At 39.0% G+C, this 21,002-nt stretch overlaps 1 protein-coding gene across 2 annotated transcripts; it reads right to left on the minus strand.

Annotated features, from left to right (window-relative positions):
* Positions 1–253: 253 nt before the first annotated feature.
* Positions 254–19,857, minus strand: LOC103034795 (M-phase phosphoprotein 9). Of its 2 annotated transcripts, none has more exons than XM_049468887.1 (24): positions 19,729–19,857; positions 17,755–18,053; positions 16,918–17,065; positions 15,525–15,614; positions 14,014–14,477; positions 13,662–13,806; positions 13,398–13,470; positions 12,451–12,554; positions 12,232–12,354; positions 10,821–11,215; positions 10,104–10,253; positions 9,877–9,964; positions 8,839–9,054; positions 8,651–8,698; positions 8,027–8,091; positions 7,443–7,544; positions 7,181–7,282; positions 6,352–6,512; positions 5,422–5,589; positions 5,105–5,225; positions 4,906–5,006; positions 3,985–4,202; positions 1,981–2,049; positions 254–1,433 (listed from the first exon to the last, which is right to left on the minus strand). In XM_049468887.1, exons 2-24 carry the CDS (start codon positions 18,015–18,017, stop codon positions 1,332–1,334), a joined length of 3,516 nt encoding a protein of 1,171 aa, XP_049324844.1. In that variant the 5' UTR covers positions 18,018–18,053; positions 19,729–19,857; the 3' UTR covers positions 254–1,331. The 2 variants fall into 2 exon arrangements, with proteins under 2 accessions (XP_049324844.1, XP_049324845.1); XM_049468888.1 differs by having other exon boundaries at positions 19,612–19,729.
* Positions 19,858–21,002: the final 1,145 nt, after the last annotated feature.

Raw genomic sequence — 21,002 nt, forward strand, 5'->3', positions numbered from 1 at the left:
TTTTAGCTTTCCAGACTATGAAAAATATATCTGAATATAATCTAGATCAGCCAAAAATCAGATGTGGGATGGAAGTCTGAACATAACCTTAGAGTAGCTGAATGAATTTAATAGGACAATGAGAGTCCACAAACATTTATACATATTTTATGTTGTATACATAACATTTCAAAACCCCTGGATTTAAATTAAGTATGAGAACATAAGAATATCAGAAGAAAACTAAAGAAAAACACAACCACAGCCACATGCCTTGTTTTTCCAGTATACAGTTATTTTATTGTAATTTTATTAAGGATCATCATCGTCATATGGTGCAAGAGTAAATAGTAGATAGTTCCAGTGAGCTACAGGGACAATGATCACCTAATTACAGTGATCATTACTCCATTACAGTTAAAAATTAATCTCTGAAATAGTTTGGGTTGTTTTTTTCCCCCATGCATTACAAAGGCATTCCGTTTGAGTTGCACAAAGATCTTTCCAAATGTGAAAAAAGGAGTCTGCCTTGTAAAACAGTGCGTAAACAATCAGTGCTGGTCGAGTATTTTCACATTTTTGATGAGAATCCACAAAAGCAACCATGACTGGAATGTGTGAAAGAGGACCAAGGTGAGAAAAGGTAGGTAAGCAGGTGAGGAAGAGAGTTGGGGAACCTTCATCAAGTGAGTTATCAAGGCCTCGAATCAATTTGATTTATTATTAAATCAAATATTCACATGTGGCACAAGGAGTGTGAAGCAAAATGGCTCAAACTCAAAAAGCAAATACAAAAACAGCGATATGTTACATGTTGTATCGAGCTTATTACAAAACAAATATTAAAAATAATAAATAAACAACAAAAAAAAAACACATTTCAAGTAAAACTGGAGTTAAAAACAATCAAAAATGTATAAAATGAAGCAGAATGGAATGAACTGCTGGGAATTATTTGAGGTTAAAAACTGAAACTCTCTGCCCCTCTGGATTAAGTAATTTTTTTCAGCAGCACAATGAAAAAAAGAGAGAGAGAGGAAGAGAGAGAGAGAGGGAAATTAAACCTGAATGAGTCAAGCATCTTACAATTTTTATACTTTCGTGACATAAAAAAAGTACATTTCGTTTTTTTACAAATCTGGGCAGTATTAAAATATACTTTAAAATTTGCGATATCTTTACCATGTAGTAAAACATATAAAAAATATCCTACAATAACAAAAGTAGAAATATCCAACATGTACAGGTTGAGATTATTATTTACAGTGGAGGATTCGGCGAGAGAGAGAGAGAGAACTGCCCTGTTATCGTCAGAGTCCACAGAAATTCTCGGAAGAAGAAAAGATTGCTCGCTAAATGTTGGAAGAGGAGCGAAGAACGTTGAATCGCTTCAGAGTCATACGGATGGATCCTAACTCACGATTCACCTTCTCCAAACGATTCTCCAACGTCACCTGAGGGGAAAAATTTAATGGAAACAATTTCAGAGGAAGATGGATGATCACAAGCCATCAAACCAAACTGAACTGCTTGAATTTTTGCACCAGGAGTAAAGCAGCATAAAGTTATCCAAAAGCAGTGTGTAAGACTGGTGGAGGAGGAGAACATGATGCCAAGATGCATGAAAAAAACTGTGATTAAACACCAACCAGGATTATTCCACCAAATATTGATTATTTCTGAACTCTTAAAACTTTATGAATATGAACTTTTTGTTTTCTTTGCATTATTTGAGGTCTGAAAGCTCTGCACCTTTTTCGTTATAGCAGACATTTCTCATTTTCTGCAAATAAATGCTCTAAATGATCATATTTTTATATGGAATTTGGGAGAAATGTTGTCTGTAGTTTATAGAATAAAACAACAATTGTTTTCTGATTTCAGAAACTGAAGTTGTCTCATATTTTTTTTCCAGGGCTGTATATAAATGATATTTTCATACACAAAATAAATAAAATTGACATTTTCCAACAGAGTGACGGACAGGTGGTGTTTCCGTACCTCGTCCAGCCTGGACTGGAAGGTGACCCTGGCCCCTGCCCCCGGAATCCGACTCAGTGCTGCCTCAATCTGCAGAGAGAGGAGAGAGAACAGAATTAAACACGTGGAGGTCGAGCACTCCATAGTGAAGACAGCTGAGGCCTGAAACAACAGCACAGCTCCGAATTAGCACTTCTCAGCAAGAATAGGAAGTGTGTGTGTGTGTGTGTGTGTGTGTGTGTGTGTGTATGTGTGTGTTGGTGCTTGGGGGGTGGGTTGAGTGATTGGAGGTCTAAAAATAGAGATTATTAACCGGAGCAGAATTCAGCACAATAAAGCCAGGTTATGTAAGGATCACATGCAGTGCAGAGTGCTGAGGTGGACGGCACAGACGCCGTGGAGCAGAGTTTAAAGGCCCAGAACAGCATTTTTATTTCCTTATTAAACAAAACCCAAATCAAGCAGCAGGTCTGTGATACGGATAGCGAGCACTGAGATATCACTGAGAAATACATGCATTTACAATCATTACGGTTACATTGCCCTGTTTTTATATGCTTTATTTCATGTGAACCTAAAGCAGCATTATATGAAAATGTTCTATATTGTTATATTTCTTGCTCCTGGGCTCCCCCTACAGTCAAGAAGTTTAATTCACACTTTACACATGCATTTCTGGACATGCTGAGATACAGAGATGCAGAAGCATCACTTAGAAAAAGTGAGAGAAGCATGTGTACAGAGTTGGTAAAGTAATATTACAGGGTTTTACACTAATATAACTCGGGTTATATGTTCGAAGCACGGGATAGAACCAAAACAGAAGATATCTGTTCTCTCAAGCATGATACTGAAGCTGCTATTGTTCATGGAAAATGCTATCTAGATAGGCTAAATATAATTAACAGTGTTTTTAGGTGAGTTCTGCCCAAATCTGCACTGCCAGTTATTTTTATACATTTATATATACTCTTGTTAAAGGGTAAATGTGACACAGGTCAACTGGTATAAATGCTGATGTAAAAATAGTAACTGTGTGTATGTGACTTAGTTTAAAGCAAAAATGCCATGATGTGGTTTTACAAGCCTATTTACCACACTGTTAATTTGACGTCACCCAAAATACCACATGAGCCATGTAGTATAGTGAAGCATAAACAGAATAGCATAGTATTACATAGTTTTGTTTTAAGCACTTCAATAAAATTGTAAAAAAAATGTTGTGGTCTCTTGCTGTGCGATTAGCCAGCTGATAAGACCGTAACATGCAGTTTGGCATTCACACACTCAAAGAGGAACGGAAAATTAAATAAAAATACATTGATAATAAAGTATAAAACAATAATTGTAAGCAATTTAATCTCAGAACATTAGAAGATTTTGAAATGCTCGATTTAGTTTAGTGAAATCTTAATTTCTGACAAGAACTAAAAGCTGAAACTGTGATAAATTCTCAACAAAAGTAAAAAAAACAACAAAAAAAAAAACGAGGTCATGTGGCTTCACTAACAAATCACTTATCCAACCCAAGCTGCCCAGACAGCACTTTACCCCTAACAATCAATCTCTGCATGAAGCTCAGAAACGGAAACGTCCATTAATGCTATTCTGTTTCCAACGCAGCCGCAGCCACAGGGTATGTCAGACTGCCTGAAGCTGAATAATCCAATCGAGGCAATATAGAATTTGATTCAATCATAAGATCTACGAGTAAAATCCACACAAAGCCACAGATAATAAAGCACATTCTTGTTTTGAATGTTTTTCCAGGGTTATGTTGCGTAATTGGCTCGGACCACTGCTGCACTCTAATCCATTAAACCCACGGAAAGCTGTCAGAGCTTTGTTAGCAGATTGTTACTGGTTTGAAGAAACAGGGCGAGAGATATTACAGCTCAGCTCAGCAGAGAGAGAGAGAGAGAGAGAGAGAGAGACCGAGACAGTGACGGAGAGAGAGGGAGGGGTTATTTTTCTCCATGTATTCCATGTATCCAACACATAGGAAGAATCAAAATCTCAGCTCACCTGCTGTTTCTCCAGCGTAAGCTCATCAAACAGCTTCTCAGCGTCAGATAGAGAGTGAATCTGCGTCTGATAGGACAGCGTGGTGTCATCATCAGCGTCGCGGAGCAGCAGGGAACAGTCTGCAGCCTCCTGGTCCTCCAAACCCGACGATGTGGCGTTGTCCTCGGCCTCGCTGCTGTCCGGCGGCTCTGAGAATCCTGTGCTGGACTGGGTATTAACTGTGAAAGAGGGGAGAAACAGTGCAGCTGGTAATACAGAACAGGGGTCATTATCAGAATACTGTGACTTTCAATTTTTTTGCCCATTATATTTCTGAGACTTTAGACTACAAACAAATCCTATTTTAAGCTTAATCATGCATGAACCCACCCCATTATGGCAAGCTTCACAGACATGTTGAATTCTCAGTGATTGACCACTTAAATTTCTGAAGCAGTTTTTTTTCTTAATTTTGCTATTTAGAGGGATATGTTTGAGTAAAACAAACATTGTTGTTTTATTCTATAAACTAAGACAACAATAATACAAAAAAGTTCATAATTAAAGTTTTAAGAGTTCAGAAACCATTGATGGGATGATTTGATGGAATAACCCTGGTTTTTAATCAGTTTTCATGCATCTTGGCATGTTCTCCTCCACCAGTCTTACACACAGCTTTTGGATAACTTTATGCCACCCTTGGTGCAAAAATTCTGAGTGTTAGTGGTATACAGTGTTTAGTACCTATCAGTTCATAATACAAAGAGAAATCAGAATGATGCTACTAAAAAAAGTGTACCTAAAAGTGAGTGGAACATGCTATTCTCTCTATTCTACAGTCAGTGGAGCATACATGAAGGTACAAATACTGCATAACGCTGCTTCAAGACTTTAAAACAGTCTTATGTAAAAGATTAAAGATTCATTCAGAAGCACAAATACCTTGTGATCTGTCTGCTGGCAGGTACTGCAGTCTCGCTCTTGATTTGGGTTGAGCTGGCAGCGAGGAGCTGAAACCCCTTTGATCAAAGTGCAAATCGAACCTAAAACAAGACAATAGCATTACACTCTTCCAACTCAGCTACTACAGTCCTGTCCTCACACAGACAGAATGAACCAATAAGAAAGCCTGTAGGTGTACCTGTTATGGAGGTGCTGCTGGCAGGCCAGTGGTCGATCAAATGCAGTGGAGCAGTTTTCTGTTGGGCAGCGTTTGGGACTGGACTTGGCAGAAAGTGGCTGTATCAGAGTTTCTCTCTTGGCTAATATGGTGACAAACAATAAAACATGATCAGCTCACGGTAAGCTGTTCAGGTGCACAGATTTTGCATTATTATTATTATAATTATTATTATTAAGTGATGATATAATGTTTTTATAATAATATCTCCAAAATCTTTAGATTCAGAAACTATTCACAGCACTGTGCAGAACGTGACTCTGTGCAGAGGTACTGACTGGGTGTGGAGGGCGGGCCGGCCCGCTGTGCTCTGGGGGGCAGGGATGAGGAGCGGTGACCCTCTGGAGAAAGGCTTCTCTGAGCTCGGAGCACAGCACCTCCCCTCTCCAGCAGAGGCTCTCTAGCACCTTCCACAAACGCTACTGTGGGTCTCCTCCTTCCTAATCCTACAATACACACACATGCATACACACACACACTTTTAGACAACAGCTTGTGAAAAAAACAGTGGCGAAACAAAGGTCTGAAGGTCTATTTAAAAAAAAAAAATCTTATACTTTTACGTTTACTCTTTTGCAGTCGTTTGTATTTTTAATCTAAATTGGTATATAAATTGTCTTTTTGTGCTGGAACAGAGAACCACCGCCTAGGACTTTAAGATTATCTGTCGCTTTTATTGTGGATTGGACTTAAAATTATGGGGGTGTACTCCTAAGTGCTCACAGTATTGTAGCTGAAAGTATTGAAAACTGGCAATATGAGGTACAAGCAACCAAAGAAAACAACAAATCTAAGTATTTTCCTTGTTAAAAAATATGAAAAACACTATATTACCATACTTTAATGTGTAGTTTCAATGTATTAGAGCTAGTATTTTGTCTTAGTAGCTATGTGACAGATAAACAGGAAGTCCTGGGGGAGGCCGGTTTTCCGTTTTCGAGTTTTATATATTGCTAACTGCTTCGGTACAGCGTAAAAAACGTCCGACTGTTTGCTCTTTTCTACCAGTGACAACAATGTATGTAAACTGGAAACCGAGGCTACACAAAAAAACAAAAATTCAACTGTGAACAAATGGCAACACCTAACGAAGGAGGTGGTGTTAATAAAGTGGCTGAAGTGTCGGTGTACGCAGAGCGAGGATAATCCAGATCCAGAGTCTGCACCCACTAGACCAGAGGAAGGAGGAGAAGAAGATATACGCGTACTTGAGTAACTGTTTTTTAACAGAGCCCGTCCCTCTGTAGCTTTGGTCTCCTCCATCTGAATCAGAGCTTTCATCATGGGCGTCAGCGGAGCGTCTCGCTTCCTGGACTCTTTGGACGCGGGCTGTTCCTGGGGCTGTTCTCTCTCGGGAGGGGACAGACGCCTGGGCGGGGGAGAGGTGGGCCAGATCAGTGAAGTACTGCATTCATAGGTTATCATCGTTTAAAGCTCACCTTCCGCGAAAATCCGATTTTTCTTGTTTTTTGTGGAATACAGTAGGTCTCTCCGAGTTGAATGTGTACACCTGCACATTAAACTGTTTTGCAGCCCCCATTGTCTGCAGGAGCTAAGCAAAGAAATCCCCCCTCCCCCCCTCCGAAAAACAGGTGAATTTTGAATTATCTTTCTGCCTACGTAGGCAGAAACTCACAGACCAGCCCACCTTGGCTCGAGAAACTCCCAGAGGCGGAGCTGAAGCGACGCAACATCACCGCTCATCAGTTAGGAGGTGGGAGGCAGTGAGCGGCAGAGCGGCAGAGCGGCGGAGGGGCGTCGCAGTGCTCCTAGCCAATCAGAGGAGAGATATTTGCATGCTGTTTGCATGTATGAATATTCATGAGCAAAGCTGGAATCCGGTCATTTTGGACACACCTCTAAAACAGTCCATTAAAAAAGAGCTATACAGAGACACCTGAGCACTTTTTTTTTTACAAAAACGGCTCACATGTCATTCATTCATACTAGAGACCACAACTAGACATTTTAAAATGAAAGAAAAAACGACGGAAGGTGAGCTTTAAACACTTAAAAACAGCATAAATGAAGCCATACGTTTTTCCTCCTTTGTCTGAAACTGCTGGATTCTTTGTGCTGCAGTCCACATCCCGCGGCCTTTTGCTCGGTGAGAGTAGAAGATCAGGGTGGTGGAATAAACTAAAGTGGAATTCAAAAGACAAAATAGAATATAAAACAATACAAAAAACTGTTATTACCAACGTTTGCTCCAGAACAAACTGTAAGAGCATAGCTAGCTATTCATTTGTATATTAACAAATTTACATGCATTCTTAATACATCGCAAACAACCTCTTACCCTGCTCCTGAAGGCTGCGTGTGGCTGTGTAAAGCCTGGCGAGTTCTGGCCATGTTCTCGTGTTCCAGCTGTTTAACTTGTGCTTCCAGTTTGGAGATTACCCTAAAACAAATGTTTGTCATTTGTAAGTAAAAAATATATACTGTGTTTCTGACTGTAATTCTGATATCAAATTTGGACAGTGATATGCACTAAATTAAAAGTAAATGAAAACTCAAATATACATTTCAGAAATGTATTCTGCTACTTCTAACAGCTGCAGGAGTGGGAAAAATATTGATATATTGTAATTGTAATATATTGTATTGTTTTCGAGTTAGAAGCTGTAAAGTATTGTAGATTACTTCGTAGAATTCTCTTGTCATATATTTAGAATATCACAGCATATCACCAAAATGGATGAACTATGTAAAATGTCTGTAATTATGTAATAAAACAACAAATGCAATATTTTTGTTAAACCTCTTCATATAAAACAAAGTGCAAAAGCAGTGGCCCTGCCCAAATACTTACAAATCCAACTGTACGGTACATTTAAGAACAGGTGTAAAACGAAATGTAACTTTGATATGAATATGAATTACCTTTTCAGTTCTGATATTTGTTCATTGGCATCAAACAATTTATTCTCTGTTGAAACCAAATTGTCCTGTTTGAAAAAGAAGACACAGAAACATTATACGCCACTTGCAGGACAGTCCCAGTGAAAACAACATTTCTGCGTTTAGAGTGAAAGCAGCTTAAGTCATAAAATTATATGTGAAAAAAAAAGATGATAATGATAAACCCAAAAACCCACACTTTCTGTAACTGAACACAAATTGAATATATATGTCTTAAGCTATTTTTCAGCCTAAATTTTTTAAGAGTTCAGTTTCAGCTCTTATGAAAAAAAAATAAATAAATAAAATAAGCAATGAATAAAAGTACATTTAAAAAACATGAAATGCTCTTCTTGTGGGCCTGTCATGCTTTCTTGTTATAAACAGATGATGGTTTAGGGATCACAGGTTTGAGAGGTACAAGGGATTACATTTTTTGTTTAAAGGTCTGCTGAGTGCTGACAAATAGTAAATTAGTGAATTAGTGAATTAGTGATGACTTCACAGCACTTGCCAGAACAATCAGTGCAAGTGCTTTTTTGTAATCCAGACAAACCTGATGAACAAACAATCTGGCAAGGAGCTGCATAGAATATAGATCTTTACCTTCGTTCCTTCATGATCCTTTCTTAACGAGTCGTACTCCTGAAGCAGCTAAAAAAAAGTGTATCAGATTTCAATACGATGAACATAAAAGTCACTAGTTAGCACCAGATTTCAGTCAATTCGTGTAAATGTAGCCTAAGAGTCTCTACACTAGGGCTCATAATAATAATTATTATATATCCTCTCACATCTTGGAGCATCTTGTGCTCTTTGTTCATCCGAGCCTCCTTCTCGTCCACCTCCTTGCAGGCGTTCTGCAGAACTTCCTCCATCTGCCGCAGACGGCTCTTCAGTTTGGTCACAGTGTTGTCCTTCTCCCTGCTGCTCTGCTTCGTCTCCTCTAGGTGATGCTGAAGAGCCTGGACCGTGGAGCTGGCTGCATCGTACCGCTCAGGCCACTCCGCCTAAATAGTGGGAAAAAAAAAAAAACAAGAGTCAGTTATAAAAAGCTACTCACACTAGGGGTGTAACACACATTTTGGATTATTTATAAATAGTTTACACTTAAAGACAACTGTGAAAGTGTGTGGTGTGGACAAAGTAAAAATCTGACAATTACAAGCTTTCTGCTTCCACTGTGACCAGTGGGATGGTCAAAAATTGGAAGGCCACAACTCAAAGCAACATAATAAAAAATAATAATATTACAATTAAATATTCAGTTAGAGTGGAGTTACAATCACAGCAAAACTGAATTTTTAAACACTTGGGGGTGAACTAGTGTAAAGTGTAATTCAGGGATCTGCAGGGTTCCTAACAAAAACTCTCTGGGAAGTGGTGAGGGTGATGCTTTACTGTGTACCTTAATGTAATTTCATCAGAGTGCAATTTAAATGATCTAACTATAACCATCATCTTTAATAAGCTTTTATTTTTCATTCTTTACTTTAGAGACCTTCGGAAAAACACAGATGAAATGAGTAATAAATAAATCTGAAGACGCGGGAGCACACCAGCATTTTTAACAAGGTAAAGATTGTCAAATATAAAGGAGAGGTGGAGGTTTAATTTACTGTTTTCCATCCTTTTCACAGCAAAACTGCAGCTGCACTGATTAATTTCCACTGTGATAAATGGTGATTAAATGGTGAGGAAGAGCAGAATTCTGAATATCTTTAAAAAACAAACACGAAACTAAATTTACCCTGCAAAATATTTAATCTGTTTCAATTTATCAGCATTAAAACAGGTTGATCAGGTTTCAGAGTGTGAATTGAGACTTGTACCAGTTGTCTCTCCAGGTGACGGTTTCTGTTCTCCAGCTCCCTGATCCGCACACTCGCCTCTGTAAGAGCCCGTTCCAGATGTTCACACCTGTAAACAACCATCAAATCAACACACATTCAGTTACTTAAAATTTTGCTCAGCTTATTTGTAGTAGGAATCTGAGGTTCATATTAGTTTTATTAGTTAATATATTATATAAGTATTGCTGATTAGTCTGGGTTCTGACCTTTCTAACAGGATCTGGTTGCTTTTCTCCATGTCTGGAGGCAAACTGACCAGGTCCAGCTTCTCCTTCAGGGTGCTGATCTCAGACTCGTAGTACGCTCGGAGGTCCGCTATGTGCCGCGAATGCTTTTCCCTCAGGTTCTGCCTCAGCCTGGGTAGAGAAGAGGAGAATCAAGCATCATGTTGACCTATTTAAAATTATTATTATTATCATTATTGTTATTAGGGCTGCAACTAATGATTTTTTTTATATATAAATGCATTTTTTTTATAATCTACTAAATGCTACGGTTTTACGCACTAGAACAGCTTTGCTCTGAGGGTACTGGGGCAGTTTTGCAGTATGTTTTGATAGCTTGATTTTAAAAATATATTTTTAATTTTTTTTAATTTTATCCCATTTTCTCCCTAATTTACAATTAAAGACCAATTATCCAATACACTCATTAGAACTCCGCTTATCACTAGTGATGCCTCAAAACAAGAAAATTATTTATTCATTTTTTAAATATTAAAATATTAAAGAAACGTATAGAGTATATATATATATATAGTACCACTCAAAATTAAGGTTTTTCATTATGTTCATTTATTTATTTACAAAGTAGAAAAAAACACTGATATTCTGACTGGTACTGTATTTCTAGAAATTTAATTATAATAAAGTTCACATAAGTATATTATAACAGGTATTAAAAGGAAGATTATTGATTATTACAGTGAGAGGACCACCGGGTCATCCAGAGAGGTGGAGGTCTTCAGCTTCCTGGGGCCGGGGTGCTGCTCCTGGCCGGGCTGGCCCGCGGGCCGCAGCGTCAGCGTGGCGGTGTGGCTGCCGTCGTCCTCGCTGTTGCCCCGGGGCACGGTGCGGAAGGTGGGGGAGGCGGGGCTGCGGATGGGGCCGTGATGAGCCGAGAGGCTGCTGGCGTTGGACAGGCAGTCGGTGTCCGTGTGGCTGCGCAGGGCCATGGAGTCCGGGCTGACGGGGGCGCCGCTGCTGGTGCACGGCCGGGGCTGGGCGGGGAGGGAAGGGCTGCTGAAGTGCGACGGAGACGTGAAGCCTGACGTTCGGTCTGACTGCCTTACGTGAAGCGTGGGGTCCAGAGCCAGCACCTGAAACAATATAAAACCACCAGATTATAAAACTGTAAGAAGGTATTTTACATAATATTTATAATTTTAGACAGTAAGTTGACACAGGTTTGTTTCTTGCTTTCTAGACTAAACAGAATAAGTTACTTTAACAGTTAAAAATTACACAATTTCTGTTTAAATAAATAAAAGCCTGTAGTAAGTGCTACAGTAATATTATAGAAACATAACTAAATTTTGTTCTTAACTATTAACATACAAGCCAGCTTGTATGTTATTTTAAGGAACACAAATTAGGCGCTTATTATTTGCTTAATACAGCCTTAATTAGACATTTGTAAATAATTTATTTATAACACAGAATAAAGCATAATAAGTAGTGAATAAATCACTTACAAATGTATTATTAAGGCTGTATTAAGCAAATATTAAGACTTAAATAAGCGCCTAATTTGTGTTCCTTAAAATAAAGTGTTACCGCCAGCTTTATTAAGTCATTTAATATGTTTGAAATAGTCAGAAATAAATCGCTTAAAAAGTAAGAAAAATCCCCAAAATATAACAACCATAGAAACGTAAAAAAAATAAAAAAATTTACTTGGTCAAACATGTAAAACATTTTACAAATAATCAGCACAAAAATAGGATAATTCATTTTACACTTTACTATTAAAAAATGTATAACACACAATAATCTATTACATAAGGTATTACAAATGATCAACCTGGAAAGGTATTCAATTATTGTCCCAAATTCTATTTTTAACAAAACTCCAATATATAACACAAGATATTATATTTTCTTGTTGTATTACATTTTAGACAGCATACAATTTTGTTATATATTATTTTATTAATATTATATTATTATAATACTTCTAACATTGTTTAAGTTTGTTCAAACTGTTCCATGTTTACTTTGTTTCTAATGTGTTTAAATATGTATTTAGTTAAAATACAATGGGGTGTCCTAATTGTATACTTTCCCGTGACCTGTTATCCTGGTGACCTGGATTGTGAAGTGTCCCAGTGCTCACCTGAGGCGAGGATGTATCCGAGTTAATTAGGGAGTCCCACTCCTGTCCTCTGGGCTCTCCCTTCTGCTTGCTGTGGTAGATCTCCCTCAGAGACACAGACAGTCTGGCCTCATCAGCAAGAGGCTGCGTACAATCAAACACCAGAGCAAGACCTCAGCACAACAGAGCATCCAGCAGGAGGGACAGGTGAGGGCTGAGAATCTAACAGCACAGGTTTACCTGGACCTGAGAAACGTCCTGCATCAGGAGGAGAGAGGAACTTTCGAAGCTGTCAGGCAGGGGGCGGTACAGCTCGCTCTCATCCAGCCTCCAGTACGTCAGACCTGCGGATAACACACACACACACACACACACACACACAGCGAACATGACTGAAATTAATAGAAATAATAAATATTCACCTCTGGACAAAACTTAAGTGACCACTTCAGTTTCTGTATTAGTTTCTCTGATTTTGCTATTTATAGGTTTATGTTTGAGTAAAATGAACATTGTTGTTTTATTCTATAAACTACAGACAATATTTCTCCCAAATTCCAAATAAAATTATTGCCATTTAGAGTATTTATTTACAGAAAATGAGAAATGGCTGAAATAACAAAAAAGATGCAGAACTTTCAGACCTCAAATAATGCAAAGAAAACAAGTTCATATTCATAAAGTTAAAAGAGTTCAGAAATAATCAATATTTGTTGGAATAATCCTGGTTTTTAATCATAGTTTTTTTCATGCATATTGGCATCATGTTCTCTTCCTCCACCAGTCTTACACACTGCTTTTGGATAACTTTATGCTGCTTTACTCCTGGTGCAAAAATTTAAGTAGTTCAGTTTGGTGGTTTGATGGTTTGTGATCATCCATCTTCCTCTTGATTATATTCCAGAGGTTTTTAATTTGGTAAAATCAAGGAAAAACATCAACATTAAGTTTTCGTTTAAGTCAAGATAAGTTACCACCCTCATACAAGAGCACATAAATTCCTCAAAGAGTATTTTGGTATGTTTGTTTGGATCACTTAACTACTCATTTACTATGTAGGAAAATCATTTTTAAATAAAAACATTAAATGAGGAGGTGTGTCCAAACCTTTCACTGGGATAAATAAATAAATAAATGAATATAAAGCAGACCTCAACAGACCTTTGCTCGTTGTGAACAATGATTACCTGAGGCTTCAGACACCAGGCTGTCACTTCTCTTTAGAGGAGCAGGATTCAAGTAGGCTGCAGTGCATCCAGGCTGTGCAGCGCAAGAAAGAAACAGAAAATGGGCTGAAGAGGGACAGCAGTGTTTATACAGAGCTGGATTTTATATGTCTGCACTGTCTGTTATTACAGTATAACATTACAGAAGAGATCTCTGCTGCGTATATATTATATTTAGAAAAGGCAAAAAGAGACTAATCGCAAAATGTGCATCTCTGTGCTTACATCATCCACATTGTCCTTCTGTTCCTCGGGAGAAGCACCTGGCCTTCTCTCCTCTCTCGTCTCCGTCTGCGGTGATCTGTTTTGTGCCGGTTTGTTTTTCTTTTGCCTGTGTTTTTGCTTCTGAGCCCAGGAGGTCAGTGGTTGACTAGATACAGGTAAGAAAACAGAGGTAAGAATACAGATAATAAAAAAGTATTGTGCTTTACAAGCAAATTACGATATAAACATCCTTGATTAGACCTTTAATCAGGGCTTCACAACATACTGTTTTAGCCAAAAGAACAGTAGTCAAATCACAGGGCATACAATGTATTCAAATGAAGCTGGTTAACTCGATGTAATAAAAACCCACCTGTTTAGTTTCTGTCTGTCAGAAGTCTGACTTGGCACAGTTGAGGCAGTTTTGTGAGGTGCATTATGGGGAGGTACAATCCTGCTCAGTACACTGTCCTGCCTGTGCAGAGCCATTTCTACTAAAGGGGAATGTGGGAGGCTGTAGTCTGGCTGCTTCGGGGACCACAGCTCTGTGGCACCAGGCGGCCCGGTCTCCAGTCCGGCCTCCCAGGCAGAGAGCGTGCCATAGCCGCTGCTCAGGACGGTCACGAGCCCTTCGTCCGAACTGTCCTGGGGGTTTACTGTGAGCTGCTGGGGGGACACGTGTCCTGAAGCTGGGGCAGAGGTCTGGCTCTCGATCGATAGGTCCACCGGAGGCTCTGAAACCTTGGCTGTACGCGGGGGCGGGTCTGAGGGGTGTGTCTGTGTGCCGCTCTGCCGGTTCTGTAGCTGCACTAACGCTTTAATCTCATCCTGGATGAGCTGTGGGACAAGAGCACAAAAGCACTGAACACATATTCACTTCTTACTTTTACTTCTGCAGCGATTTATTGCTTCATTTACTGTCGTTTACATTACATTAAAATAAGTCTTATGTGTATAGGATTTAGCCAGCTCAAGCATTTTGTATTGTTCAGACCAATGAGTAGAAAAGCATGGATATGTCTAGCGCCTCTGCTGGCTGGTTGCAGTATGATGTGTAGCTCCGCCCATCCCTATGTGTTACAAAGACAAAACAGCCCCGCCCATTTTCTTATCTTCTCTTTTTTTCTCCTCTAAATTGTCTTTCTAGCTTCAGTGTCGCAACTATTCCAACAGTTATTTTTCTATGCGTTATATAAGATGACAGGCTATACTTAGGAATTAAGTATAACATTAAGTAGCTGAGCTGTAGCCGAGCTGTTACATTGCCAACTAGCTGACTGAACATACTATTAATGATCATTAGGTGAATAGGTGCTGTTGGTGTGAGGGTTATACTGGAAAGTGTCAGCTTTGGTTTGTCTCAGCAGTAAACAGAGCTAAACTATAGTACTGCAATCTGATGGAAATGGAAAATTTGGTAATAAAATACACAAACTGCACTGTTACTGTTGGAAAATTACATGACAGTGAAAATCCTACTCTCCTTCTGCACTGTAAAACTCAATGAAGGCAGTCTGAGACAGTCACACCTGTTCTAGGTGAAGGGGCGGGTCTAGCAACTGAGCAGGCGAGTCTGGCTCCGACTTTGGTCACTATTGCACAAACTCTGATTGCAATGGCTCAACATGGCTCATATATTTGGGTTAATTTCTACAGAAACGGAAGGGAATGGAACCATAGCATCCATGTTTTTCTACAGTCACTGGTTCCGACACAAACTTAAGGCTGTAAACAATAATCTAAAAATAATTCACCCACACTAAAGCTGATAGAGAGTTCCACACAAGCAAAGACACAGAACACACAAGCCAAAGCAAACATGAGGAAAACAGAGGCAAATATACTGGACGATGTGGTGGCGTTCCAGTTCCTCCCATAACTGACCTGTATTTGGCACTGATACTGTTCCTGCTGGGCTAGGATTTGTTCTTGGTATTGCTTTTCCACCAGCTGAAAGAGATGCAGCCATCGACCCTGTTTAAAGAGAAACAACCTGATGAGCAAACACTGAGTGCTTTTACGTAATCAGATTTCTGCAGCTGTCTGATTATTCAAGTATTCAAGTAAACAACAAACTCTAATTTCCACAATGAAAATGAAATAAATAAAGAAATCAAATTATTTTATTGTTATGTACAGGTTTTGTGTATTTGCTCTAAATATCTTGTTTCTCACACGTTCATGATAGATTGTTCAAAGCTCGAAAAAATCCAGATGACCAAGTTATTTCAGATATTTTACATCACGTCAGAAGAATTGCATGGCCATGAGTCCCAGACAGCATAGCTGGCCTCGCTCTCTTTGTGTGGGAAGGCTGAGATGCGAGCTGAGGCAGACGTTTATAAGTCAATGTAACACCTAGTGTTCTCCTCCAAGCGTGTTTAGCAGTTTAGTAATGATGACAGATGTTAGTTTGAGAAGATACACAGAGGAACCACATGTCAGTCTTTATCCTTCAAAAAGTTGCAGCATCCCATGACAGGGCTCCACCCCCAACTGCAGCTTGGATACTTAGCAGTGTACTTAGCAGTTATATTTTACATATATAAAAAGGTAACTATTGGATAATAACTGTGATCTAAGTATTGTAACTAAAACAATACAATACTGATATAAATGTATTACTGCAAACAGAGTTAAAGAAACTGTTATGTGGATTTGGAAATATAGTGACCTCTCTGGTAAGAATATCTAATTGTACAGAGAATGTGAAAGAGTACTTTTAATGCAGGTTACTGTTAATAAATTAACATGCTGTGTAAAATTCTTTCATGTATATATTCGCTCATGCTTCAAGTATGAAAGTTGCCCCTTGGTGGTCATGTTAAAAAAAAACAACAACAACAACACACACAAACAAATGCAGTTAATTATTGGTAAATCATTCTCGTTACACCGAATTAACACCACACATCACAACAGTTGTGACAAAAATTAATAATGCTGAAAACTAAGTGCATTTATTAGCTTGGATGTCACATTTTGCACCAAACCAATCCCCTTTACACGCCAATGCTTAAGCTTACACTCTCTGTAGCTTAGAGGACGCATGCCACTTTAAAATCACAGCCTGACATTTTAAACTCATCTCACTTGTGGAGTCCACAGGGGGCGGAGGGATCAGCTGTCCGTCAGCACGACTGCTGCTGCTGCTACCGTCAGCTGGAATCCTGGGGGAGGCCCTAGTCTACGGCCCAGACACCTGGGTTACTGGCTGAGTCCTGAGCACCACAGCAGCCCAAAAAGAACAGCTCCCCTCTATCTGCACCCTGCTTACCTCACAGTTCTTCCAGATCTCGGGGTCCGTCTCGCCGCTGCTCTGGATCTCGTGCACCAGGGCGCGGAGCGTCTCCAAAGAGCTGGGGTTGATGAAGGGTAGGCTTCTCCCTGAGCTGAACTCCTCCTCGGTGCGAAGACACAGATTCCTGCAGCATGTGATGAGGAGAAGAACAAGAAATTCTATTTTTCACTTCCTCTAAACAAGAAACCACGCCTGAAGACATCCAGTGTGACAAAAGCAATAGAACGACAGAAAAACAGTAAACAAAGACATCTCTTAATATCAGGGCTGTGTATTGGCTAGAACTTTGCAATATAATCAAGAAATATTGTGATATATTGCAATACTGTAACCAATGTGATATACAGTATTAATAGACTCCGGACTAAACTAACACTAATCTGAGAATAAATGAATCAAATCCTGAAACATGCTGCTTGATATCAGCAGCCGGAGTCCGAGAGAGCATAACTGAAATGTTCTAGTGAGAGGGTGGGTTGATTGGCCTTCCAAATTAGGGAAGAAATTAAAAATAAATTAGAAATAAATTATAATAATTAGCACACAATGAGTAAAACAAATATCTTTTGTGGGTCTTTCGGAAAGAAAAATCTGCATGCTGTGAAACTGATTATAAGCCATTAATAAGGAATTGCTTGTTGAAATATGGCTAAGAATTTTCCTAAAAATTAAATCAAGTCCCACATTTCAACATAGAGACAATCGCCTTGCTAGTAACAGGAGGGTCATACAGTCAAAAACAGTCTGACTGACACTTATTACAGGTTGCATTAATTTTTTTTACTCCCCTACTAAACACAAGAAGCCACAGACCTTATTTTGTGGGAAATGTTGCATGCTGGTGTGCCGGAGGGTCGGCTGATCACGGCCCCTTCAGCGGCCTGGAGCAGGCCCTCCAGGGTCTGGACTTGTCGGGCCGCGGGTCGCTCCTCTTCAGGGATGGCCAGGCCGGACGCAGTGTCCTCGGAGGAGACGATGGAGGCCTCGCTCTCCTTCCCGCCATTGGCACTCGTGTGGTCATGGCTCAGAGCCACAGAGCTGGACACGTCCTCAGAGATGCTGTCATCTGTGGACATGCTTAAGCGGCCTGGCTAGACGGACGCATTTGAGACCTGTCGGACAGAGGACAAATAAGCAGCATGCACGCACGCAAACAGTGAGCAGTGTGCAAAGGAACAGTCAGATTAGACCAATGTTATAACAGAACTACTACATGAATAAAGCAGTATCAGAAGCGCAAAACATTAAAAATTAAACATTTGAACCCTCAGTTTATTATTCAGTTATTAAACCAACAATACCTGATACATTTCTTGTTTTATTGCTTTTCACGAAAACAATACTAATTCATGACTAATGTTACAGAATCAACCTATCTTTACCCTTACTGCTACTGTGCCTTTAAAATGAATATATGCAAATTAGCTTTATTCTGATTGACCACCTTTCTAACCCAAAACATTACATATTTAAAAATAAATGAGTGAGACTAACCAGTCACAATACCTATTTAATTGGATGATATACTGTCCCAAAAACAATTACAATAAAGGATATTATAGTTATTTTGTCACTTTTATGTGATTAAATCCAGTCCTGGGGTGCAAGTCTGGCATGGTTTGTCAACATCCCAGATTAAACACACCTGAATAAAATTGTCTGTAAAATGGCCACTAAACCCTAAACCCTGCTGTCGCATCACAATATGCAAATCAATCAGTAAATTAATAATACCACTCCCCTGCTGACATCCAACCAGCTGTGTCCCACATATATCAGAGGCACACAGCTGCTGCTGAAGCTCAGCCAATCAGCTCTCCCTCCTGACCCACCTCTAAACCCATACATCACCCAGTGCCCAACTACCCCTCCCAATTTTTAGCCTTTTTTCAAATTTGTGCTGGATTTAAAGATTCTTGGTTTAAAAGGTTAAAGAAAGCAAAATGTTTCTTTTATGCAGATGACAGGACAAGTTTAATATATTATTAAAGTAATGCCCCAACAAAATAAGAAAGATGAAAAAAGAAAAAGATTTTCATTATTACACATCTGATTATTGAATAAACAGTTAAATAACTAGCTAACCTACATGATATGTGGTTTGTTTTAGCTTTGCAGGATAGAAAGCAAGCAGCAGCTGCTTCTGCAGGTCTACTAAAGACTAAACAGAAACCCTGCTAAACAATAAACGTCTATTAAATAAATGCAGAAATTAAGTAAATCAATAAACTAAGCAACTAAACACTAAACACTGAATTCTCCAGCTTGAAAGTTGCAATTCGAAACCGAAACAGTTGTATTTATTAGATATTTCTGCTTTAAACTTCCCATTTAAAGCCCTCAATCTGCAGCTAGTCAGCAGGAATTCACAGCCTGCGTGGACCTGAAGCCTACCGAGCTATTCTTCACCCTCACACCGACCAGCACAGCTCTCTACCCGGCTGAACACTCCGCTGAGACACCGCTAAAGACAGGCTCTAGCCTCGCAGGCTACTCGGTTAGCGAGCTTGCTAACTAGCTAATCAGCTGCATTGAGGCTAAAAGGCTACAAAGCTATGAACAGAGCTAGCTAGCTACAGCTAACCAGCTAGCCTAGCTTAACCCAGAGCGTTTCCGTTAGCATGCTGGCTAACGTTCGCTAACCTACACACACACACACACAGACATCACCTCTGCGGTTCCCACCAGTAACGCTGACACAGCCCGCCGCCCTGACCCGCCACAGCCCCCGGTAACCCGGCACAGGCCCCGGCACGCTGTGGTAAAGCTGAAATCAGTCAGACTCACTTGTAAACTTGTGTTTCCACTTCTCCCATTTTGACGTTTCCCCCCTGAATGCGCTAAGCGATGCCCGACTCCTAACAACGAGTCGATCTGCTGAACCGGTTCTTTTCCTTTAACGCGTGAACCGAATCACCTGTTCAACTAAAACTGAATCGAACTTGTAGCGTTAGTTTTCTAATAGTTCTAAAACTTCTAAAATATTTCTCCTCTTAAAAAGCACAAGATATTTATAATATAACATTACAGAACCGCATATTTGATTTTAAATAATACATAAATAAATAAACATGCTTAAGTACACCAATAAGAGACCTTGGGCTAGACGCCTTACAATACATTGGCGATTATCCTTGTTAATTGCTAAATGCCATAAATGTAATCAAAATAATGTATTGTATCCTAGAACAGTTCTAGGTTCTAAGTAAGGCTTTTAAGGTATATTTATTTATATAATTCTGTATAAGATGCTATATTTACCAGTGTTTCAAATTATTTTTCTTTATCTAAACACCATAAACTATAAACTATATGACTATACATATTTATGTATATTTTTCTTAACAGATATTACCAGTATACTATGGATATATATTATATAAATACAATGCACCTTTTTACTTAATGTTATTATTTTTTCCTACTTTGTAAATTAATACTGTAGTCATCTGTCACCTGATGAGAGCCAGTTTCATCATAATGTTTTTTGGTGGTCTTTGCGACTGCACCTAAGGATACCTTCAAAGTTCTTGAAATGTTTTGGTTTAACTGACCTTCATTTTTTATTAAAGCCATTTTTTATTTGCTTAGTTAAGTAGTTCTTGCTTCTCATGATATGGATTAGAATATTACTCAAATAGAGCTATTCACTGTATATCAACTCTACCTCTTCACAACTTTACAACTGATGCTCTCAAACTAACATTAAGAAATTCAAGTAATGAAATCTTGACAAGGATGTTTTTATTAATAGTTTGGATGACTACTATTAATCTACAATGCAGAACTTTTGACTAGTTCTGTTATATTGTTTTACAAAATACAAAATTAATTCAAGTGAATATTTTTATTAGCTTTAAAGCTTTGTAATTTTGCAAATGTATATTTATATCAGTGTTATTTATATATGCAGTCAGTCCAAATGTGATGCACTTTGTTTTGAGCCATTGTGACAAAAAATGAACCGAAAATGACTCGTTGAATCAGAGTCAACTTTCGATTCGAACAAGTTGGAAGAATCGGCTCGCCAATCTGAATCTCTGTAATGCGGTTCTTCTTTC

This window comes from Astyanax mexicanus, chromosome 20 (assembly GCF_023375975.1).
Source record: "Astyanax mexicanus isolate ESR-SI-001 chromosome 20, AstMex3_surface, whole genome shotgun sequence".
NCBI lineage: Eukaryota > Metazoa > Chordata > Actinopteri > Characiformes > Acestrorhamphidae > Astyanax > Astyanax mexicanus.